Below are 26,456 nucleotides of genomic sequence, written 5' to 3'. Positions count from 1 at the left end.
AAGGCATTTAGACTAAGGCAGATTTATGACAGTACACCTAACCACATTAGGTGAAATAGAAAATCTCTGTAGATTCAGCTTCATAGACCCCCTCAGGCAAGAATTAAAGAAATAAGCCTTTCTATTTCTCCCATGAATAAAATTAAAACTAGGAAGAATTGACCTTCATAGAGGTAGTTTGGCATTTCACTATTATAAATGTGTCAGGTTTCAAAATCATACTCACAAAACATAATAGAATATTAACTAAGGACAGAGGAAATACAATCATTACACATTGGATCATTTGACATTGTTTTTTAACTCAATCTTACAGTCATTGGTCACTAAGTCCCAGTGAACAGCAATACAATAAATTGCAAGTGTGCGTCAGTCCAGGTTTGCACACTCGGTCACTAACAGAGTGACTGAGAGACATTTCATGCATTGTAGTATTATTTCCAGATTGCAAAATGCAATACCACCTTGGAATAAATTAATCATAGCCAGCGACCTTCACTGCTGCACATCACAAGGGTGAAGTCAAATGCAAGGAATGACAAGGGAGACAGTGGATAATGATCTGGACAACAACATTCTGTCTGAAGAGCAGTGGTAGCAAACTTAATTTTAACTTTTGAAGGGAACTGGATAAATATTCAAAGTGGCAAAGTGGACAAAGGGCAGTAGTGGTGTGACCAACTGGATGGTTCTTTCAAAGAGGAGCTAACAGTCACATGGACTGAAAGACTTCTTTCAGTGCTGTTTCATTCGACAATTGCATGTAACAAAGAGCCTTGACTCACCTGCACAGCTACCACAGACAGCACCTCAACGCAGATCCTGTTGAACTCATCAAAGCAGCCCCAGGCACCAGTCTGCGCCAGACCTTTGTAAATATTACCACAGGACTGTGGGGAAAGAAAAAAAGCAAGAGTCAATATTGTGAAGTGATACACTTTGGTTGTAATGACAAGGAGAGGTAAAACAAATGGAATTAAACACTTCTAAATGGAGTGCAAAATGGAAGACCTGGTGGTGTATGTCAACAAATCTTTGAGGGTGGCAAGATGAATTGAGAGTGCTTCGAAAGCACATAAGTTCATTGACTTTGTTAATAAAAAGCAAAGAGAACAAAGTAAAGACGAATCACTCTGAAACATCGGTTAGGTCTCAGCTAGAGAAATCTTTTCCTGATTCTGGAGAAAGAATGCAGAACGAGATTTACTGGAATTGTACCAGTGATGAAGAACTCCAGTTTTGTGGAGAGACCAGAGAAGTCTGAAATGCTTTTCTTGGAGTAGAAAGAGTTAAGAGAAGATACAAGCAGAAAAGTGCTCGAGGAACTCAACAGATCTGGCAGCATCTGTGGGAGAGAAATAGAGTTAGCATTTCAGGTCCTCTGGAACTCAGAATGAGGAAGAGGGATGGAGTCCCAGGGAATGGGAGGAGAGAAAGGATTCAAAGGGTTATTGGTACCTGCTATTATTGGAGCTTGCATTCCTTAATACTGGGAAGGAAAAGGAAGTATTTCTCCTTAAGGCGTCAAGGAAAGACATGAAGCTAGAGACCAGCACAACTTTGAGGTAGTGCACAGAGATGCTGATGAAGACAGAGATCAATAGTGTGCATGTGATTTTGTAATCTATCAAATGTGGGTCTTAGGATATGGCAAAGACTAGCTGTCCAAGAAGGATTGTAATTCAGAGAGATAAATGTAACAGAGGGTGGATTCAAAAAATGAAGGATGGAATTTCAATTGGAATCCATGTAGAGTACATTCCTCAATCACAGTGGAAGACGTTGTTGTGAAAGTGAATTTTGGCAAACACTTTATCAAACACTGGCAGGGAGATGAATGTAAATAAGTTCAGAGGTTGAAATGGAAATCTGTTGGATAGAAGTGCAGAACTTCTGTAAAGTGGGCATACCTGGAAGAGAAATGGCAGTGAATTAAACAGTAAAATAGATAGAAAGAACTGTGGATGCTGGACATCTGAAATAAAAACAAAGTTTTGGAGAAACTCAGCTAGCCCTGCAGCATCTGTGAAGCGAGAGACAGTGAACGCATCAACATTTCTTTGGCATTTGGGTTAAGAGGAGATTTAATCGTGGTGTTCGAAAATCATGAATAGCTTATAGAATCACACAGCATAGAAACAGGCTCTTCAGCCCAACATGTCTATGCTGACCAACAAACTACACTAATCCCATTCACCTGGTCCACAGCCTCCTTTGCTCTGGCATTTTAAATATCATCCAGATGCTTCTTAAATGTTGCAAGTATACTTACCTCCACCGCCCTCTCAGGCAGCATGTTCCATATTTCTCTAGGTGAGAGTAATGTTCCTCAGATTTCCTCTAAATCACTTGGCCCTCACCTTAAACTAAGGCCCTCTGGTCTTAACACGTCTGTCATGAGAAAAGACTCTCATGATCGGATAGCCTGCCAGCCTCCTATGTTCCAAGTAAAACAAACCCAGCCTATCCAGTCGCTCCTCATAATTGAGACTTATTAATCCCAGGCAATACCCTAGTGAATCACCTCTGCACCATTTCCAGTGCAATCACATCCTTCCAACAGTGTGACAACCACACATGCACACAGCATTGCATCTGTGGCCTAGCCAATGTTTTAGGGATGTAACAGAACTTCCTTGCTCCTATACTCTACTCCCCACCTAATAAAGGAAAGCATCCCGTATGCCTTCTTCACCACCCTGTCCATCTGTGCTGACATCTTCTGGGACCTGTGGACTTGTACACCATGGTTACCTTATTCTTCAGGACTCCCTAAAGACACACTATTCAATGTCTGTATCCTTCCCTTATTGTACCACCCAAAATGCATAATCTCGCACTAACCAGGATTAAATTCCATCTGCCATTTACGAGCTCATCAAAATCAGATGTAGCCCTGAGTCCATCCTCCTCGTTATCAACAACACTACCAATTTTCACATCATCTGCAAACTTACAAATTAACCTTTGTATTCACATTATTAATGTACATAACAAATGGATCAACACTGAATGGAAAGCATTTCAAGTTGTGGGATATTGCCCAGATTTTTTAGTCTCCAACCCTGAAAGGTATATTGGGATTCCTCGGAGGTTCAGAAGCAATGATTATGTTTTATATACTTCAATCAAATACCCTGCCAGCCTCCTCTGTTCCAGAGATAAAGAAAAAACAGTCTACCAGTCTCTCCTCATATCTGAGACTAATTAATCCCAGGCAACATCCTGATGAATCAACTCTGCACCATCTCTAATGTAATCATATCCTTCCGATAGTGTTGTAATTACTAAAGTCTTTTAAATCCGATATCTGTAACCCTCCAAAAATATCCCCATCATTACACAATTCAGAAGGTTCTGACTTACTTACCTGAATAGTTAGCCAGGAAACGTTAAGAGAGCTTAAAACCAACCCTAAAGACTAACTATGAAACTATGGCTCCTCCAAACATTCATGTTAACCCACTACCACTGCGACCACACTGGATACTCAACCACCACCCATTACACCGCTGAATACCACATACTCAGAATTACCATCTTTCAGACGAGATGTAAAGCAGGGCCCCAACTGCCTTGGGAAATACAACTGAAATACACTATTTGATTAAGAGCAGGGGTGTTCTACAATATTCTGAATAAGACTGCACCAATTATCTGAGTAATTAAGGATTACCAATTTCAGACTGATTTGAGCAACAATTTCTTCTCCCGGGGGGGTTGCCACAGAGCGCTATGGGGCCAGAATGATTGTGTATACTTAAGGCTGAGATAGATAGATAGTATCAGTCAGGGAGTCAAGGGTTATGGGAAAAGGAAAGTGGATGTGAGTGGTGTCAGATCAGCCATGACTCGAATGAATGGTGGAGCAGACTTGAGGAGCCAAATGGCTTGCTGCTGCTCCTATTTCTTATGGTCTTCTGATCTAATAGTCAATCATCAACCAACATCACCAAAACAAAATGTCCAGTTGTTTTCACATTGCCATTTGAAGGATCTTGCTGTGCATGAAATTGGCCACCACATTTCCTCCATAGTAAAACTAGAAGCAATTCAAATGTACATCATCTGCCGTAAGTTGCTTTGGCACGTTTCCGAGGTCCTGCTTACAAATACGTAACTGCAAGTTCTTGATTTCACAATTACATTGTTATATTTCCTGGTGGGCTCATAATTTCAATCTCATTCAATATAATGCACACTTAATTCCTGGTTGCAAGTGATTTGAGAATGTTATAGGTTTAATTTAACCTAATCTACAATTAAGAAATATCCAGTACCTTCAACTTAAACGATACCGGAATTTTAACCTGGATGATTATTTGGATTTATCTTAAAACAGAGAAGAAAGAGTGTTCGATTAACTAAGTGGGCAGTTTACAAAAGACACACATTCTCAAGCTGTCTTCAAAAATGTCTTCCACCTCACCTCTGTGTTCCACTTGAGTAAGGCTTGAGTAAGGCTTGTGTTACAGCAATACATGTTTTCTGTCTTTTTAAAATTGCAATCATGATTAAAACAAAACCCATTTGGAACACTAGGTCAACACAATAACATAGCTCTGCTGCTAATTGTATTGCCACACCTCTACAGTGTATGAACAACTGGTTTTAGGATAAGCTTTACAACACTAATGAATATTTTAGCTGTGCACATTAAGTTTTGAAATATTCCAACTCAACACAGAATTTAACCAATGTAGAACAAATTGCCAAACACCTATTACAATAACAAGCACAGGAATAATCTAGGCTTCTTCTCTCCAAACTTCTTTCAAACCGTTTAGTCTCTCGGGTTCTGATGTACCGCAAGGCTCACATCTCCATGGCAACACTGCTTCTTTAATTCTGATTTAACAAGTTCCTATTCACAACAGTCTGCCCACCATATAATGCCTGACTCAACTGATAGATTGCGTCAAGAGATATCAAAGGTATTATGAAAATGGTTATTGAGTTGTCAAAATATATCTGACGCTCTAAGTATATAGCCATATAATTATTTGCATTGACACTGGAGAATTTGTATCGATAATCTGCACTGAAGTCAGTGCTTTTCATTTTCAATGAGTTAATGCTGAACATTTTTGTTTAACAAATTTGTCACTTGACTGACACTTACCTGTTCAAGCCATAGAAGTTGTCAAACTGCGTGATTCACTCAAAATTATACTCTGCAGACACCTCAAGCATTCCAGCATAAATCACCTGTCTTTATGTCATTTGACACAAGAATAATAGGTTTCCAAGTAACTTGATTTGAGGGAGTTCACCCACTCCACTGGGCCATTACCAATGCACATTATACTTTATACATACACATTATCACAAGAATTCCTCAGACAGGAAAAGGTTAAAATAACATCAAAATATTGTCAGCTGTAGTGGTTTGTGTTTAACATTATTAGGTCTATTTGCAAAACTGCAGATTTGGCTCAGTTGTGACCTAGAGCAGTGCGACATATAAATGCCCCTTCCCAACAAAATATCTTGCAATGGTGAGTGACAATTGATGGCAAAACCTATGGTGCAGAGTGATCCTAAATTGGGAGAGCCAGTCATACTGATCAGATCTCGAGCAATTTAATACAGAAAAGTATATGCAGGCATTTTAAAGTCAATTGGCAAGGATGCCTCAATTCCACAATGGTTTGGGCTGAGTTAGTTTCCACATCATAGCTCATGTACTGCCGTATGGGGCTTAATTCAGTGTACATGAAACATATCTTTCAAACAAACCATTACTGACTCATGATCACAGCCCTAAATATATTGCATTCAGGATAAATCTCGTCAGTGCTTAAACACCTGTTAAACTTTAGCTGGTAAACAGACAACACACATGATATACATACAGGACATGTGGCACTGAAACGCAAAGACTGTATGAAATTGGGGAGGCATTGCAATTATGATAGACCCACCCAGGAAACCATACAATTTTGGGAACAATTTCAGAGTTGCAATGCACGACATCGCAACAGTCCCTCAGATTTATCCTTCACAGACCTTTCAGGAAATTCCAGCAATGCCACCAGGAGCTAGATTGGGAAGGAGGTGGATATTGAAAGGTCACATGCTGGGGTGGCTAATGGTTAGGAAGAGGTCGCGGTTCAGTCAGTGTTGGCCCTGGAGCACTCTGGGTCCCAAGGCAAGACAGAACACGTGAAAATCTGAAAATCAAGGTGCAATGGTACCTCCCCAGTCAGCATGTCTTTTAAGAGACATACTCATGACATCACCACTGTATTCTAGCATGTGACCTGAGAGAACAAGTGTCTCACAATCCACCTTTCCCCTGGATCACTTGATGCACGATGCTCAACTGTGATCTAATTATCCCAGCAGGTAAAATAACCTGCTAGAGGCAAAATCACACCACAGGATGGGAACATCTAGTAAAGTTAAATTCCACGACCTGGAAAATCAGGAGCAACTTGGAACTGACAGAGTGAGGATCACCATGATCTGTACAACAATAATGATACAGTAATATTACCAAATATGATGTCAAGTTGCAATGCTCACAGTGTATGATTTCATAGCTTCATAGCTTGATATGGCAAAATGATCACTCTGCAAGACTATCCTGGGTTACCTTTTAAGACAATTGTAGTGGATTAAACCAATCTACTGAATGTCATCATACCAGCTTATTCAATTTCCCATGTGGCTTTTATAATTATACTACTGCTCCCAAGTCTCATTCTCAACCTTTATCATTTTGCTTAATTAATGCAGATCCTGTGTATAAATCACATGAGCTTAGAACCTAACAGCATGTTTTAGCCACCAGTTAAAGTGATCCTTTGGCATTTATAGATGACCCAAAAATTACAGATGTGACTCGACTGTTCCGATTTGCCAAGATTACTACCTTACTTCAGGCAGTTACATTTCCCACAATGAAAAACTGTGTACGTACCCAATTGAAGTTCCCTAATTAAGTCAAACAGGCTACTATTTAGATGGAAGCATGGTCAAAGAATACCAAAGTCTTACCAAAATCTCTCTCAAATGTTTCTCCCCAATCTGGTGATTTGACTCTCACTGTGAGAAGTTAATGTGGAACACTACAGTAAAAATCAAAGCCATGAAGACAAAATGAAGAGGATAGGTCAATGGAACATGCAACGGATAAACTTCCCAGAGGGTAAAGCCAGCAAACACTCAATAATATTTGGAATAAAAGCAAAGTTCTGGAGAAACTCAGCACCACCATCCATTGAGAGAATGACAGAGTTAAGGCTCTGAGGCAGATGTGACTCTTCTTTGGAACTGAACTGTAATAACTGAACACGAACATCCTGATCATATCAGAGCTCCATTCTGAGGTGTGCAAGGTGAGACGGACCAGAACGCATCATTCACAATTTATACTGCGTTTACCTGACGAGGTTACAAAACATTGGGTGACAATTAGTGGAGATCTGATACCTTGTAATCCATCTGTTCAGAGCAGTTAAAAACGTAGACCATGATTCCCAGTGCTCGGCCCAAGTCCTTGGTGGTTTCAGTCTTCCCTGTTCCTGCGGGCCCAGCTGGAGCTCCACTCATTGTCAGGTGCAGAGACTGGGTCAAAGTGATGTAACATCTGAAGGTAGGCAGTGAAATAAGAACACACACAGAAGCGGTGAGAACAGGGTAAAGCACAACAGCGGCAAAATCACTGCAGAGCAGATAGGCTATGGTCAGTACCAAAATGAAGATTTTCAACAAGCCTAAAATGGAGACAAATTGGCAATAGGCCAAATTAAAAGAATCCCTCAGTGCAAAGACTGGACTTGCAAATAGAATAGCGAGGTAAAAGCTTTCAGATTCATTCACAATAAAGTCACCTGTGAGCCAGAGGCTGCCACGGTGGTTCGCACTGCAGTCGCACTGCGCCAGGCACCTGGGTTCAATTCCAGCCTCAAGCAACTGTCAATGTCGAGTTTGTACATTCTCCCATGTCCATGTGGGTTTTCTCTGGGTGCTCCAGTTTCCTCCCACAGTCCAAAGATGTGTGGGTTAGATGGATTTACCATGCTGAAGTATTTGCAGTATCTGGGGATGTGAGGGCTAGGCAGATGGTAAGTGCAAGGTTACAGGGTAAGGGCAAGGGGGTTGTGTCTGGGTGGGTTGATCTTCAGAGGGTCAATGCAGACATGATGGGCTGAATGGCTTCTTTTGCACTGTAGGGATTCTATGAGCTTGTTTTGCATTGGACAAGCTAATTGGACCAAACTGCACAATTATCTCCATTTATCTTGTGTTAGAGAATGATAATCTGTAATGTCAAAGGAAGCAAAGAGCATAGGAGGAATAGGAAAGAATTAAAAACTCTACTCTTAAATCCTTCAATATGTAACACTAATGTAGACAGATCTTGTCCTAATAAAACCAGGCCTTTCGGTGATTTGTTTCTGATATAACCACTCATCATTCAGCTAGTCCATCACCATTTAGAGTTCAGTACTGGTGGAAAACACTAGCTAGATTTCACTGCAGACATTCACAGTTTGCATCTTCAGGGTTAAGTCCCTGAAGTGTTGTTTTTTTATTTGTTGACATTTACAGATGTCACTAGCTAGGTCAGTATTTATTCTCATTCCTAATTCCTCATGAGTTGGTAGTGGGAAGGACTGCCTTAGGATCTGACCATTATGATGTGAAATTAAAACACAGAAGACCTATGCAATATATATTTCTGAAGATACATCTCATTTATCAGTTTTATTGTCTGGGCACACTTACTTAGTACCTACATTGAGGAATTTAGGAAGCTACGTATTGCCTGTTAAATGAGCACTTTAATATACAGTCCAAATTCAAAGTGACTGTTTTTCCAAGAATACCGTGAAAACTGGCAACAATTAGAAAACACTTCAATGAAGTCAACTCATTAAATCAGGTCCAATTTCTCATTTCGAATGCGGCAATTAAAGAGCAACACTCAGATCCTAATTCTGCTTTTGCGTTAGTTGTGTTGAGATCATAGATCAGCATTAGTATTCTGTCAACATATGGTTAAGAATATGATCACGATTCAGTAATCTGATTTTAAAATGCTGATCGGGGGATAAACATTGCACAGGATACCTGGGATAACTCCCAGGTTTTCCTCCATACAATGCCATGGGATCTTTTACCTTAACAGGCAGATGAAGCCATGATTTAACATCTCATCCAATAGACAACAGCTTTGACAGTGCATTGGTCCCTTGGTGCTACACTGGAGTATTCACCTTTTTTACCTGCTCAAGTTCTGAACTGGGACTTAATACCAGACCATATGGTTCAAGGGCAAAAGTGCTGCCAACTGAGTCATAGCTGACAGCATAGTAGGCATCAAATCCGAACTTATTCCCTCCTTCCCCTGGAAAGCTCTCACACCATTTCTCATAATTTCATATTTCAATGCTGCGGAGATGCCACTTCACAGGAGTTATCTTTCCAGCATAGCCAATACTGGGCACAGTGCCCACTGTGTAACCCATGAGCCATGCCAAGAGAAGATCAAACACATAGGATGGCAAAAAAAGCCCAACATCAAAGGTCGCACATGCTTTGCTTCAATAAAAGTTATGATTGAATCTGTTCAGATTGCCATTTCACATAAGCTGCAGATAATCATCACTCTGAAGCTCTGGATATAGCCCCAGAAGCCAAAACAATATGATGATGATGATAAGATATCAGCTTTCACACAAGATACGCTCCGAGACATGCAATGCAACATAGCAAGGAAATAAATCATAACTCTCAATAATTTAATTCCTTCACGTAAATGAGTTACTCAGCACCCCTGGCGTCATTTTATTGAGTTACAGATGATATAATCTTATTGAACTGTATTGGTGATACTAACAAGGTGACACTAAATTAATGCATTGTCAGTATGATAAATAAATGTGGGTATTAGGCGAGAAATTCAGAGCCAGCACAGATTAGAACACTCTAAGGAACTTATTCACATTATTAGATTCACAAGGAGATGGCCAAAAAGAAATTAAATAACCAACCTAATTATGATCATAACCAATCTCTGCCAAAAAGTAAAACAACATAACAGCTGAGAAACAGTTGTGCAGAGATATATTTATACAGTTATCTGCTGTAACAGATACATTACGTAGAGAATAGCAGGAATCAAGTTGTTGGCTCACAAATGGATCTCCTGGCTTTCCGTCAAGTGTAATCCAGAAAGAAACTTTGCAAGAGGAGGTTTTGCCTTGCAGGTAAGATGAAGAGACTATACAGCATCACTCTTTAATAGCACCAATCTCACTCGGTTTGGAAACTGCTTTCCAGCAAAGGAAGAAACTTCCAAAATATGCCAGATTGAGCCCAAGAATTACCCCCTGCTCCAGAAATGACTGTTTTAAAAGAATCTTCAGGAGTAATATCAGGCACTTAGATTTGACGTACTATCAGTCCTGGGACTAGGGAATCACTTAAACTGCAGATGCCTGCTGCAGGTCTCCAGGCAACTCACCAGTGCAACATATTCAAAATGAGCTGCATCCACAACAACAACCCTCAGGCAGGTCCTGCCGGGGGCAAATCGACAGGAGTTGAAGGCGGTCAGAGGCGGGGTAGTGACTGAGATGGAGAAGATGTTGAGTTAAGGCAGTCACAATCATGAATGGGAAGGAACTCAATGGAGGGTCAAGCAATGGACTGAAATGATCCTTGGTATAGTGATGGAGCTGGAAGAAACAGTTAAGCTCCTTGCCACTGTTTATTCATAAATGTTTATTTCAGTAAAATTATCTCTTCTGATAATCTGTTACTTGAATGTGACAAGCTTGGGATAGCCTAGTTTTGGAAGTTGTGTGAAATAGTTGATCATTTTACTGACTTTACTGTATTTAATTATTTTATTGAATTTAATTGATTATTTTAGTCTTGTAACTGATCCAAGTTAACTGTGCTCGACTGATTTGCCTGGGCAGAGCCTCCAAGAGCTGGATTGAACGAATACTTCCAGAAAGACTCAAGAAACCTTGCCTATGAACCTTTTTGGAGATTTCTCGTAATTCAAGATATAGAATCATAAAATCCCTACAGTGTGAAAACAGGCCACTCAGCCCATCAAATCCAAATAGCATGTCACTCCCCCCTACCCTAACCCTGTAACCCTGCATTTCCCTTGGATAACTCACCTAACCTGCATAAGCTGGACACTCTGGGCAACTTAGTATGGCCAATTCACCTAACCTGTACATCTTTAGTGTCTGAGAAGAAACCAGAGCACCTGGAGGAAACCTACGTAGGGACAGGGAGAACGCATAAACTGAGGGTGGAAGCAAACACGGGTTCCTGGCGTTGTGTGTCAGCAGTGCTAACAACTGAATCACTGCGCCACCCAGCCACTATGCCACCATATATTAAAGCACAGTAAATAAACAAGTCATACACAAGTTTCAACTAGCGCCATCTCTGCATTGTTCTGATGGAAATTGGTTAAATGAAATATGCTATAAACCAGCAAATGCACAGCAATCTGAACCCTATGTACATACACAAAGGATCTAACACCAGTTTCATGAAAGGATGCAAGACACTTGTACTTCAGCTGTTATTGATACAATAGTCTGAGAATATCAGGCACAGAATGGCACACACAAAACTTTAGATTTGGGATCACCAATTTCTTGGTTCCCAAGTCTTATTTAATATCCAAGGAAATAAAACAATCGTGACGTGACACACTAAACTGTAAGCCTTTAATCACATACCTGTCTGTCAGTGGTGTAATTACCAGTCGAGGGGTGTTACCCAGATATTCATAGGAATACAAAAACTGGGCATCGCAAATGTTGGCAAAGCAATGTTTTGTTTCATCGTCCCAGCGATGGCGAAGCTGGGAGAGCCAGACGAAGGCCTGTGAGTTGTCAACCTATGAGAAGAAATGCAAACCCATTAATTGACTCAACAAAACGTGGGCAGCACACAAAGCACAAGTATACTTCCATTCTGAGTGGAAACTTCTTCTAGCCTCGTAAAACAAAAAGAAATCCAAAAATAAACTTTCATGGTAGAAAGGGAGGGGCCATGAGGTAGATGACTGGTTCAAACCAGCCCAGACTAATAGGTATGTCCAACCAAGATATAGGAAACAAGAAGGAAAGGAAATTGTATGTTCAACCTTTATTGCAAAAAGCTCTCATTGCAATTATATAGGGCCAGCTCTCACAGACCAGGCTTTTGGAGTTTTTTTTAAGCTGTAGCAGTGAGAGGCTGTTTGGGGTCCCAAAAACGTTGGAAGCTTTAGGTGAATGATTCATAGCTGCTACTTTCTCTGAAATATCTCAATGTTGTTTCTTCTTGGGTTGGAGAACTGCAAGCAAGAACCTGTGTCTTAGTCTGCCTTTTTGCCAAGGGTTTAAGGAATGTTACTATATTGGAACAGTTAATTATTGTTAGGTACTTGGTCTATTATGTGGTTAAGTTTTCCAACAGTTAATTCTTCTAAATTCCTCTTTCCTTTGTTTGTATTTTAACTATAGTGCTTAAATAAATTGTGTTTTGTTTAACATCAAGTAGTGTGACAAGTCACATCACATCTGGAACACACACTTCACATCGACCCTGAAAATAAGAAAACATTAGAGTCTGGACTACCTTCTTAACTTATTTTGAGGGGGTCAGGTGTGGTTCATAACACAATAGACTCACCATTATACATGCCTTCTGATATTTATCGCCACAGAAATCGATGGAAATGAAAATCATACAAGGTATACAATTGACACCTGATCTATTAATACTTCAAGTTATTATTAACCCTTCTGTCTTCAGTCCAGTTCCAGCAGTCTCTCTGATATTTGAATACATTGATATGGACTTCACAGCATGAACACTGTCCTCTATTTTGAGTCCATCTTTCCTGACTATCCTCCATTTTGTATACACCACCCCTTAATCCCTCCAGGTTCTGATGGCGTGCACTTGCCCTCAGCAGACCTAACCTATTTTTGACTTCTCACACCTATTAATAACACCTATGTTGCAACTTGATTACCCCATCACTACCATTAGCACTCCCTTTATCATTTGCTGTGGGCCACCTCGTCATCTGTTCCTCTCGCTCTTTCTCCCGCTTTGTCAACAGCATGAAAATATTTCCCAGGCTCTTCAGTTCCAAAGAAGAATCACTGGACACAAAACATGAATTCGGTTTCTCTGTCCACAGATGCTAAGAGATCTGCTGAGTTTTTCAAGCACTTTCCGTATATGTGTAAAGTTGCATTATCTACATATAGCCATTATCAAGAAATGTAATAGTGTCTTATTTCATATTTCATCTAGAGGCGTTGGATTGTGATAACCTTATCACCAACTATGTGTTTTGCATTAGGAAAGTGGTTTTGCAGCTGGATATTGATATTCTTACTGTTAATCCACCCCTATTTATCTTGAATATGGACTGGCACTGATATACACTGACTTTCTGGGTTCCTTCATGATGTGAAGGAACTGTCCATAATTATAGGAGAAAAAAGAAAAGTGCTCCATATGAAAGACCAACCTTCTGAGCTATTATCTTTGCGACAACATCGCGAGCATGGACATCTATTGTGCAGATGGTCATGATCTTCTGCCGGTCACCTTTCGAGAGTTGGCCAATGAGCATGGTAATGAGCGTGTTCAGCTGGTTCACCTGTTTTTTGTAGTACTCCTTCATGGCATTTTCATACCCTTCCTCCAGTCTGGCAAAGGAAATACCAACTTCTGTAGTCCACCAAATCTGGGTGCAACTAAGTGCTACCTGTTTCATCAAAGATAGATAGCTTTAAGTGAACCTCTCTGGCAATGTTAATATAAGTTTTACAGCTGGATTTTCATTCTCTTTGCAGGCAGTGGATTGTGTGTGGTGGACAAATGGTCATGGAAGTGCCAAAATCCTTCATGGAGAGTGTGTAGGGCAAAGGGAGCGTATAGCTTGGAATAGAGCTTTTGGGTAAGATCTTTTGAACTTACCTTTCCAAAGGTTCTCCCATTCAGGCTGTGGTTTGCAGCACATCTGAGACATCATGAATGGAGTCCTTTAAAATATTGGCTTGGAACCATGAAAATCAGAGAGGCCTGGGCCAGGCCTATCTGTGCAATACAGCCAGTTAGATCAAGTGTGCAGGGGTCAGGATCATGAACTGAATCAATGTGCACACTTAAGCAGCACTGCTGAAAATCAGAAACTCCCAAGAATGGGTCCCCGCTGTCAGGGTCACACTCCTATGAAATGTTGCTAACTCTATGAAAATCAGTCTTTCGTCTTTGAATAGCATTGTATGCAAATTATTCCAAGCGATTTTCCATTTAGAATAAAGCAATAAATAACATAAATGTTTAATTAGCTTTAAGAGGGAATCAATAATTCACTTGCTGAAACCCAGACAAAAACTTTGAGAATAAAAATGAATTAAACTTCTGTTAAAAATGGTCTAAACTATGGTGAAGCAAGTTTTTTTTATATTCTTTCACGTGATGTGAGAATTGCTGTCAGCATCAGCAGATATTGCCATCCCTAATGAGAAGGTAGTAGTGAGATACTTGCTTTAACCATTGCAGCTCATGAGCTATAGGTATAGCCAAAGTGCCATTAGGTAGCATTTCTTCATCCAATAGATACCATGATATAGATTATAATCCTACTTCCTGTGTTACTTGGGCAGAGTGTAAAATTTAATGGTAAAAATTTTATGCTTTCAATAGAAACCATCAACTTAATTTACTGGAGAGATAATCTGTCAGATTCTGTTCATTGGCATGCGATTCTGTTCACCTGATTATCTCCTCTGTATTTAAACAGTGTCCAGGGAATAAAGAGAAAAGCTATCCCATGTATCAATCAATCATTGTCCCAAAGCTAAATTGTTCGTAGCTGAATAAAATATGGTATTTTAACTGAAATGCAATCTGCAGGTCAAATTGTATCAGTGACAGCAATCAGACCCATGACTTGCTTATTCTGTCTTACCTGAGCTGGGTAATCAAAAAGCCATTGATCTCTCTGTTTCTCCTCATAGGCCACTACACCTTCAGTCATTTCATGCCTAACTGTCTCTCGCATGGAATCCAGCACCCGATTCAACCAGATCTCAACCTAGGAGTGGAAGTGAGGACGGTGTCCCCAGCATGACATTAATAAGTATCTTACATGTTTGAGGAAATGATCGGGTAAAATGACCTAAAAAGTAAAATTTCAAAGGTAAGGGAAACAGCTGGCAAACATCCAAAAAGAACAAAAGCAGACATATGTAAAGGTCAACTGTTCCCAGAGTTCTGAGACCCAGCAGCTTTCCTGGTTCATTTAAGGACCATCCCACCCAGTTGATTGAACAAATCACACTTTCTGCCAGTGGGTGTGGGCACAGCATCTAACTAACTTAAACCACCCTTTGCACAATTTGACTTCAAGCCTCAGCTTAAGCTGATCGAGGTTTTAAAACAAAATATATTCTTTCATGAGATGTAGGCACAGTTTGCTACCCCTCCCTAACTGCCCTTGAACTGAATGGCTTTCAAGGCCATTTCAGTCAACAGTTTTAAAGCAATCACATTGGGGTAGGTCTGGAGTCATGTGTAGGCCAGATCAAGTGAGGATAACACAATTCCTTCCTCAAGAGGACCCGAGTGATTGTTACAATCAATGGTCTGGTCATCATTACTATTCTAGATTTATTAAGTGAATTTAAACTCTATCAGTTGCCCTGGTGGGATTTGCCACAGCGTTAGTTTTGAACTCAGGATCATGAGTCCAGTAACATTTCTACTATGCCACCATTTCCTCATTGGTTGGAAATATGCAACAGAGGTGGTGAACAATCCATGAAAGCAAACATTGAAAAGTTAAACTACAAATAACTTGGATCATGGTGTGGGATTCACAGACAAACCAAACCAACACCCTGGAGATGAAACTACAGAACACATAGCCACGTTCTGGTCAAGGTAAGACATGGAAAATGTAACATTGTTTTATAAGAAACATGTTATGGATAAGAGATTGTAGTCAGAATGGTATCTTTAAAAATCAGTGTGCTTTGGTAACATCCAGCAGCAATGTAAAGTTAGTATCGGGCATATTTCTTCTGCCTCAGTACAAAAGTGAGATGAGAGGAGAGAGATGGTGCAATTCTTCAGGCATAGAAATAGAAACTGTCTCTGTTATAGTACTCAATGCAATTCCAATTTTGCAGGAGTGAAACATATGGTGGGATTTATTCCAAAGACCATGCCTGCTTTCTAATTGACTGGAATGCATGCCACCAAGGTTAAAAGAATTTCAATTTCTATTTAAAGACCTGAAGTACTTGAATACCTGCACCAGGTTTCCTACCTGCCCACTGCAGTCACACAACTCTTTGAAGTTCACATACTCGTCCTCCTTGCTGTACATCCCTAAAGCCATTTTAGTTGGCTTATCATCTGCCTCAGTCTGGAATTTCATACTTGCCATGTTGTCAAATAATTTGGACAGGTGACGCTGAACCTGCAGATTTAACGTTTCATGAGCACACGTGAAACACAGCATTGAACATTTTGCTTAAGCAGATAATGTGAAACTCATTCTGAACTTGATAAACAGTTGACTTACAACTGTTCAAGTTGTAAGCTTGCTCGCTGAGCTGGTATGTTTGTTCTCTGAAGTTTTGTCACCATGCTAGGTAACATCATCAGTGAGCCTCCAGTTGAAGCGCTGGGGTTCTGTCCCACTTTCTATTTACGTGTCTTGGCCTGTTTGGTGGCTGAAAGCGAGACAGAACACCAATGCTTCAACAGAGGCTCACTGATGATGTGACCTAGCATGGTGACAAAACATCTGAGAACAAACCTACCAGCTCAGCAAGCAAACTTACAACCTGAGCTACAAATCTTCTCAAACGTTGACAAATCTGTGTTTGCTTCACATCTACAATTTTGAATTTCCTTCTAGTTGCTACACATTGGAGTCCCATTTCTGTAGAGAATCATCTCACATCAACTATCCCATCCCTGTTCACATCCCCTGGATATGAAAAGTCTTTTACAACTGAGAGCTTTCTCTCACTGATATTTTGGATGTCTTCAAATATTCATGAGGAATGCAGAGAATGGGTTGAGCCAGTCTATTGATCAGTTTTCACTCACCCTTCTAGACAGGAATGTCATTTGGAAAAAGTTTTCTCTGAGAAAAAATCATCAAACTCATGACAATGCAGATCTTAAAATCAAAAATACATTCCCACATTAAGAGGAACAAGGTACTGCACTCTTACAGGGCACACAAACTTGTTTATCATTCAATCGAGAATATTGGAAGTTGAAACTATACCTTCTCAATATCATAACATAGTTTCCACTGATGTTTTTGCAGATAACTAAAAATTATGAAGGTGCGACTGAGAGATATGGTCTCGCAATTCAATGAGGAAGTGCAACAAGGCCCCATTCCATGTTGTTTAATATTAGCTGGTTGTACATGGTGTTCATTTGGGACTTTGGATTTAATTGTGTCAGTTTAATTCATGTATAACGAATTGTACATTGTGAAGTGATAGGTTAACTGTACCTTTTCTCCAATGATAGTGACTGAGAGTGTGCATATAGAGCACTGTCACAGTAATGTCAGATCACGTGGAGCTGAGACCAGAATCTAAAGGGTTACAGAGATATTGACTCTTACCATTCACGGTCTGTAGTTCACATTTGATAAAATTTTGCTGATGGTTGCTGACATGGAAGGGGACTACCTTCTATGAACAACACAATCATACTCTGCAGGAGAAAGTGAGGTCTGCAGATGCTGGAGGTCAGAGCTGAAAATGTGTTGCTGGAAAAGCGCAGCAGGTCAGGCAGCATCCAAGGAGCAGGAGAATCGACGTTTCGGGCATGAGCCCTTCTTCAGGATCTGAAATGTTGATTCTCCTGCTCCTTGGATGCTGCCTGACCTGCTGCGCTTTTCCAGCAACACATTTTCAGCGAATCATACTCTGCATCCTAGCTAGAATGAGAAAGTGCACGTACTTTGAGAGTTTCATAACTTTTGCTTAAACAAATGCAGATCACAAAGCCGGTGGATGAGAGGAAAATCAAATAATAATAAGATTTCTGGTGAAGGTGTCAAACCTATATTTATTTTAGAATGCTAGGCAGGAACAGTAGCTCAATTGCTGAAGTATACTCAAGCAATGATGCAGGAAGATCTGATTAAGAAATGGGGTCGTTTGTGGGCCATTTCAAAGGGCCATTGTCACATCGTCTAATGCTCCAAACTACATCAATTCACCCCATAAACGCAAAATATACACCGATTCTTTACTCCAGAAGGATAACACCAAGATTCTGCATTGCAATTACTGTAAAGGAACTAATTATCAGTCCACCAGAGACCAATGTGGCTTTTGCCTATAAATACCATCACGTATAACTGATAATAACAACTTCTACAAACTGTGCTCGTTTGAATCTTGGTAGGGAAGTGCCTGACTGTCCAATGTTGGCTTTCCAATGTTAATGAAGACACCACCTGGCTGTTGCAACTGGACCCCCCAGTATTGAAATTTTATACCAGAGTATTTCCCAGCCCTTTCACTGTACACAGAATTCCAACTCCAGAATCCCTTACTGTCCACTCTGATAATAAATCTTAAAATAGCCTGATAGCATAAAAAAGACTCACTCAGATTGAAATGCAGATTCAGTATCTGTGATAATGGGGAGAAAACTTAAGCAACAACAGGTAAGCACCATACTTGACAATCATACCATGATATAGAAAGTGAGGCCTGCAGATGCTGGAGATCAGAGTCAAGAGTGTGGTGCTGGAAAAGCACAGCAGGTCAGGACACATCCGAGGAGCAGGAGATTTGATGTTTCGGGCATAAGCTCTTCATCAGCTCCACACTCTCGAATCATACCATGATACAAAGTCTGCAGAACCTTTATTCACTTCTGTATTCTGAAGTCTGTCAGGTAGCAGAGGATAATAAGAGAAATCATAATCTTTTTGTTTGGTGCTTTATTTGGCTCACGAAACCTGGGAAACTGTTTTAAAATTCATCTTTCATTTCCCTTATTATATGATTGCACATGTCAAACATTTCTATTCTGAGTTATTAACTTGTCAGTTTGTATCAACTCCTTTTTAGTCTGAAACAATACAAGTTTCATCATTTTTCACAGTCTGCATTATCCGATAAAACAATACACCAGGATATTTATTTGTCTCAGAGCCATGATTAATGAGATTTAATTTATCTGGCTCATCATTGTTAGAAGTATGCCAATTATCTTCAATTAACAATGCAGCTATTCCAAAACTTAATGATTAAATATTGATAAAATAATTATTTAATCCTTTGGGTGGGGAATTAGGAACAAATAATAGGATACTGCTCTGGAAAATTGCAAACTGCAAGTAAGATTTTAAGATCATCGAAATTTACATTTATTTTAAAAATCATTCTCCACCATGCCTATCCTTCCTGAAGTAAAGATGGTACCTTTAACATTTTACATCCAATTTTTCCTAAGCTCCAATCCTCCTGCAAGTACATTCCCCAGAATGCCTGCTGTCATTCCAAAATAAATGTCTGAAATGTGGGTGGTAGATGAGCTTTTCTGTTTGAAGCTTGACATGTTGCCATCTATCATAGAGGAATTGCCTTTATATAGTACCTTATCGTTTTTCTATGAAACACCGTGAGTGTTTCATATGAAATGAATTAGTTAGAATGCAGTGATCAAGATGTAGCAAATGCCTTAAAACCATGTATCATCTGAAGGCTGACACTTCAGCATTGCAGTCCCTTCATAATGCGCACACAATCTTTTCAGACATAGGAGTGTCACTAATCGACATAACTTAGTCCCTGTGACAGCCACACTAATTAAGCATACTGTTAGAAATTGATATCTGGTCTTAAACCTTATCAATTTGCATTTGAGGTAAGTTAAGGTGAAGAGCTTTTTTTCCCCGAAATGATTTTTGCCTGGAAGTCTTTGTCAGCTTAGTTAATTATTCTGAGCAGGTGAAAGCATCCATGAATGTAAGGGAGAGGTGTTTACCCAATGATGCCAACAACAACTGATTTTTAGCCTTTAGTGATGTCTGCAACTCACCAGATGAGGGTTTGTGCCATTAGACAGAATATCCAACAAATCAGCAGAGGAAATGAAATAAAACCTGGGGAATGCCAGTCTTTTAGTGTCGAGATATTCTGCAAGTGCTTTTTCACAGAGAGCCAGTCTATGCAGGGAAGAAAGAAAATGTTAACAGGGCATCAGCAAATGAAAAGTCTAACTTGTGATTCGACCTGTCTACAATTAATGCACAGTAAATCATTCCAACTATTTGGATGAAGGTTTCCCCTTTGCAGTGAGTTTGGATGTTATTTTGACACAGGTTAGTTTATTTGTGGATATTCAAAAAAGAGTTACATTTTCTTGGAGCACTTCAACCCCTGGCAATCAAGTGGTGGTACTCTCTGGCTATAGAGTTGGCCAGCTGGTGAGCCAAGAGCAGGACTCTGGTGGCAGTGACAATGAGGCAGCTATCAGTGCCAGTGGAAAGTTGGACTTTAAGTCACACTTATAAAGAAATTTGGCTTTTTTTTCATTTCTAAGTTACTTGAATTGGTGCAATTTAATCTTTTCACTGTACTTTATATCATACAATCCCTACAATAGTGGAAGCAGGCCATTCAGCCCATTGGGTCCACACTGCCCCTCCAAAAATCCACCTATTACATTATCCCTGTACCCCTGCATTCCCCGTGACTAATCCATCTGACTTGCACATCCCCAGACACTATGGGCAATTTCCCACATCCGATCCATCTAACCTGCATATCTTTAGACTGTGGGAGGAAACTGGAGCACCCGATGGAAACCCACGCACTCACAGGGAGAATTTGCAAACTCGACACAGACAGTCACCCGAGGGTGGAATCGAGTCAGCTGTGCTAGCCACTGAGCCACCATGCCACATATATTAAATACACATGACAACAAATGAATCAAACATATGTCCAGAGGTTAGAGAAAGTTAGTGTGGTCTTGGATTCAGCCATATTGCATGGGAAAGTTAGTTTTCCAACATGCACAGACTTGGTCAATATCTACAGCATTGAAAACCATACCAGTTAACATCTGCTGGTCTATTTTGAAAATACCACAAACACGGTAAAGACCTCAATTTTTGCCATCAAGCATAGTTGGATATCAATTAAATCAAGATTTATGCCAAGGCACACTATTTCAAGCTGTACCTGGGCATAATTTGCAAGTTCCAAACTCTTCCCTTGCTGCTACATTGTGTGAACAGTTAATGTGAAGGGAGCTCCTTTAACCTCAGTGAGCACAATACCATAACGTTTGGACAGGAACATCCTTGATACTGAGTCTAGAATGGAGCCACAAGAGATTTTCAGCCCGAGGAATTTTGTAAGGATTGGCACAGACCTGTAGGCCCAACAAGGACTCTCTGTTAGATCAACACCACTTACTTCATATTATAACCCCAATTCTTCTTCCATTTAATCAGAAGCAATTAAAAAGTTATAGACTACCTGCTCTGGATGTCTTCAAGCTTTTCGCACAATCCTGGTTTGTTAGTAGCTTCCACTACATTTGGAGTTCGCTGAGCATCCCAAGCCAGCTCTTTAAAATCTACATCAATTCCATCAAAGCGCTTCGAATCCTAAATGGCACACCAGGTAAGAGAATATTTGTACTTATTTCCAGTTGTACTTGTTATCATATATTACCCACCAAATAATTAATAAAAAACAAAAAGAAGTGTAAAAAATCAAAACTGGACTTTCAACTCTGAGCTTGATTTGCAATTCATTTGAATCAAGGCTGATCTAATCCAGAACTCTCCTTCATACCTTTGATCCACATTGACTCTTTGGGTAAGAGTTCCATATTTATGTTACTCTTTGAAGGAAAAGGTACTTGTTAGTTTCACTTCTAGGTAGTTTAGCTCTAAACTAATAATCTCCCTCAGTTTTGGATTCTTCCTCTAACTATATTTTCTAATACCGTTATCATTTTGAACACCTCAGTTAGATCACTATTCATAACTTCCTAAACTCAAGGGAATACAAGTCAATTTTATGAGTCTTATCCTCACAATTGAACACGTCAGCCTTTGAAGCCTTGATGTTTTTTTATGAATCTATTTTTTTATCTGACCAATGGCCAATGTATTTTACTGATTCGCAATGCCCCAAACTATATACAGTACTCCAAATGGGGTCTGGCAACAGCTCCACACAATGGAAGCACCACCCCTCTCTTTACTATTTAGCCTCCTTGAAATGAAGACCATCCTATTGGCCTTTCTGAATACTTTTCATACCTGCACAAACTAGCTTTTAGTGATTTGTATTCCTGAATATACAAACTATTTTGTTTCTCTAGTTTTCTGTCTCAGCTCAGAAATGTTGAGACCTGCACTTCTAGTATCATAACTTGAAATGCAAAAATAGGTTTCAGTGAACTTGAAGATAAATATTTCATTTGTTTCTCAGAAATGATTTTGTACCTCAGGCAATTGTGATCGAATATCTTCAGATCCAATGAAGATGCTTTCAAGGTGGGACCATGTGCGCTGCACCTCAAACCAAACAGAAATGACTGAGTCAGCTACAGACAACTTCTTCTGCCAGCTAGACACCTCCTCCAGAAAAAAGGCTATATACTTGGAAGTCATCAGGTTCTGCAGCTGGACTTGGTTGTCCTCCAAGGTCTCAATAAGCTCTTCATCAGATTTGAGTAATGGAACAGAAGTGCGTGAGTGGCTTTCATATTGAAATTCCATGGTGCTCCAGGTCGTGTTCAGTTCCTTCAGCACTTTCTCCATGCCCATTTCTTTCACCGCCTTGTCAACAATTCCACGGACCTCATCTTCAAAGTTGTGCAGGTTCAGTTTCAGGAGATCAGCTAGAGTTGTGCGATCATCCATTGTGAATGTCACATTTGTAGCCTGCATTAGTTGATACCAATGTCTGTCCCGAATAGCTGGGTTCTGAAGTTCAGCTACAGCCCGTAATGAAGTCAAAATGTTCTTCACTGTGTTGTCCAGCCCAGTGAAAGCATCCCATGCCCTTACCTCCTTATCCAAAGCACGGATATCTTTAGCAAATCTTTTACATTCCATTTCCATGTTTTCAACATTGATTTCCCTCCATTTTGTAGTCTTCCAGTCATTCAAACTTGAATCCACTAGAACAATCATATCCCAGAGTTCTTTCAGCAGATACACTTCCTTTCTGCACTGTTTTAGTTGTTTGTAATCTGACACGTTAACCTCAAATAAACTGGCAGATTCAATAATGCTGTGCATGGTTGCTTCCATTTGGCTGATGTGACAATGGACAACATCCAACATCTGGTAAGGCTGCATACTGTTGAACCTGATAAAGAGGGTGAATTGATGAAATAAAACAGCATACAATATGGTTTTAGAAAGCACTGTAACTTTTGTTTACCTTAATATATTGACTAAGGTTACAAGAAAGGTCATTAAAACTATAAAGGTAATCCAGCACAGCTTTCACCTGAACAATTGATAAATAAGAAACCACACTGAAAAAGAAACTTGAGATACTGGGATTATTTTCACTGGACAGTTATGACTTTGAGAGGATTGAAATGGAATTACATCGCATCTACACAATCAAAATAGGTTCATTATCTATGTTGCCATTATACCCCACAGAGACCTCATACCTCTCTATATCTAGTGAGTTGGTCACACAGCCAGAGAAGAATTGGGTGACCACCAGGAAGGTGAGTAATCATGGGTAGGGAGCATAGGAGTTTCCTGTGGCCAGTCCCCTCTCAAACTGGTAAAGCTTTTTGGATACAGTGCAGGATTATGGCCTCTCAGGGGAAAGTAGCAGCAGCCAGATCAGTGGCACCACACCTAGCTCTCTTGTACAGCAGGGAGGTTCAGACTGTAGGTGAACAGGAGTGATGGGGGACTCCACAGTCAGAGGCACAGTGAGCCATTTCTGTGGCTGCAAGCAAGACTTCAAGATGGTGCATTGCCTCCCTGGTGCCAGTATCAAGGAGGTCTCTGAATGAGCAGAGGACTGTGATGGGGGAGGATGAGCAGCCAGAGGGTCCAACTTGATACTGATGACACTGGCAGGAAGAGAGATGAGGTCCTGCAAAGGGAGTTCAGTGAGTTAGGTAGGATGTTGAAAAGCAGAACCTCGAGTGTTCTAATCTCAGAATTGCTTCCTTTGCCACATGCCAGTGAGGCTGGGAACATGAAGACAGCACAGTTAAGTACATGAGCAAAGAGCTGGCATAGGAAGGAAGTGGTATGTGGATCATTGGGATGTCTTCTGCAGCAGATGAGACCTGTACTAGAAGGACAGATTGCCCCTAACATACAGGGACACCAATAACCTGGCAGGGAGGTTTGCTACTGCCACTCTGGAGTGTTTAAATGATTGTGACAATGGTAGTGGGGGATGGGGGGGAGGTAGGGGAGAGAATCCAGAGGAGTAGGTCAACAAGTAAAAAATGACCAAGGAGGAGTCAGAGGCTAAGGCTAGTAAGGCTCAGAGGAAGAACAGACAGGGATAGGTTACTGAACACAGTGAGTCAAAATTAGAGTGGTGCTGGAAAAGCACAGCAGGTCGAGCAGCATCCAAGGAGCAGGAAAATTGACATTTCGGGCTGGAGCCATTCATCAGGAATGATGTAGGATTCTTGATGAAGGGCTCCTGTCTGAAACGTTAATTCGCCTGCTCCTCGGATACTGCCTGACCTGCTGTGCTTTTCCATCACGACTCTAATCGTGACTCTAATCTCCAGCATCTGCAGTCCTCACCTTCGCCTACTGAACACAGTGAGACTGGCAGTCTGAGGCATGTTTGTTTTAATGCAAGGAGTATGACAGATAAGGCAGATGAACTTAGAACATGGATGAATACAATAACTGCTATTACAGGGACTTGGCTGTGAGAGGGACAAGATCAGCACATAACATTATAGGATTTAAATGTTTTAGGAGAGATAGGGAGGCAAGTAAAAGTGATGGGGGAAGTTGCATTCCCAGTAAGGGACAATATCCCACTACCTCATTCTCCACTTGGGTATCATGCAGCCTTCTGGATTCGATATTAATAGAACATAGAAACGTACAGCACAGAACAGACCCTTAGGCCCATGATGTTGTGCCGAGACTTAATCCTAATGTAAAATATAGTAACTTAACCTACACACTCCTCAACTCACTGCTCTCCATGTGCATGTCCAGCAGTCACTTAAACGTCCCCAATGACTTCGCTTTCACCACCTCAGCTGGCAATGCATTCCATGCATTCACAACTCTCTGCATAAAGAACCTACCTCTGATGTCTCCTTTATACCTTCCTCCTAATGTCTTCAAACGATGACTTCTCGTACTAGTCATTCCTGCCCTGGGGAAAAGTCTCTGGCTATTCACTCTATCTATTCCTCTCCTTATTTTGTACACCACTTCAAAACCTTCAGGGCTCTCCCATGCCCTTACTCCAACCCCCACACACCAGGCCTTGTTGTCACTCAGTCTGCTCTTATATACAACTAATTGTTAGCCACTCAGTCCCCGTTAATAGTTATTCACCCTCCTAGCCAGATGGTTATCTACTCCTTTTGTCTGTCCAACTGCTCTTCTCTCACTTCAGGCTCTATCCCCACCTATTGTTTACTTCTTACCCCTCCCCCCACCCTATTTGCTGCATATGAACTGGTACTTTCCTAGTTATCATCAGTTTGAAGTAGGGTCACTAGACCCGAAATGTTCACTCTGATTTCTCTCCACAGATGCTGCCAGACCAGCTGAGTTTTCCCAGCAATTTCTGCTTTCATTGCTGATTTACAGCATCCGCAGTTCTTTCAGTTTTTCTGGAATACATCACAGCTGTACTGAGGGAGGACACCTTGGAGGGATCATGCAGTGGGGCCATATTGGTAGAGCTCAGGAATTGGGAGGCTGCATTCACTTTGATGAGATGTACTGCAGGGCTCCCAATAGCCCTGGTAATGGAGGAACAGATATGAGGACAGGTTTTGGAAAAATTGTTGGAGTGAGTGATTTTGACTTTCTCTCTATTGACTGGGACTTGCTTAGTGCCAGGAGCTTAGATAGGGGCCAGAATTTGTCAGGTGTGTCTTGGATAGATTTTGAGATAATGTATAAATAGTCCCACTAGGGAAGAGGCTATACTAGAACTCAAAGTTTCACCTGCACATCCACCGTTGTCATTATTGTATCCATTGCTCCCGATGCAGTCTCCTCTACACTGGGGAGACTGGACACCTCCTCGCAGAGCGCTTTAGGGAACATCTCTGGGATACCCGCACCAATCAATCCCACCGCTCTGTGGCCCAACATTTCAACTCCCCCTCCCACTCTGCTGAGGACATGCAGGTCCTGGGCCTCCTCCACCACCGCTCCCTCACCACCCGATGCCTGGAGGAAG

The 26,456-nt window shown here is 40.7% G+C and overlaps 1 protein-coding gene across 1 annotated transcript in view; it reads right to left on the bottom strand.

Moving 5' to 3' along the window:
• The window catches only part of LOC122562034 (dynein axonemal heavy chain 9-like), a 508,505-nt gene that overhangs the window by 377,217 nt on the left and 104,832 nt on the right, over positions 1 to 26,456 (bottom strand). Inside the window, exons 20-28 of the mRNA XM_043714478.1 lie at positions 22,520 to 23,390; positions 21,540 to 21,670; positions 20,092 to 20,218; positions 16,328 to 16,480; positions 14,966 to 15,091; positions 13,517 to 13,756; positions 11,724 to 11,884; positions 7,438 to 7,594; positions 786 to 890 (exon numbers count right to left, since the gene is read on the bottom strand). Coding sequence (XP_043570413.1) covers positions 786 to 890; positions 7,438 to 7,594; positions 11,724 to 11,884; positions 13,517 to 13,756; positions 14,966 to 15,091; positions 16,328 to 16,480; positions 20,092 to 20,218; positions 21,540 to 21,670; positions 22,520 to 23,390 — 2,071 coding nt within the window. The remainder of the gene's footprint in view (positions 1 to 785; positions 891 to 7,437; positions 7,595 to 11,723; positions 11,885 to 13,516; positions 13,757 to 14,965; positions 15,092 to 16,327; positions 16,481 to 20,091; positions 20,219 to 21,539; positions 21,671 to 22,519; positions 23,391 to 26,456) is intronic.

Source organism: Chiloscyllium plagiosum, chromosome 24, assembly GCF_004010195.1.
Source record: "Chiloscyllium plagiosum isolate BGI_BamShark_2017 chromosome 24, ASM401019v2, whole genome shotgun sequence".
Classification (NCBI taxonomy): domain Eukaryota; kingdom Metazoa; phylum Chordata; class Chondrichthyes; order Orectolobiformes; family Hemiscylliidae; genus Chiloscyllium; species Chiloscyllium plagiosum.
Note: the sequence above shows the minus strand (reverse complement) of the source record. Positions and strands in the feature narration are given on the sequence as shown.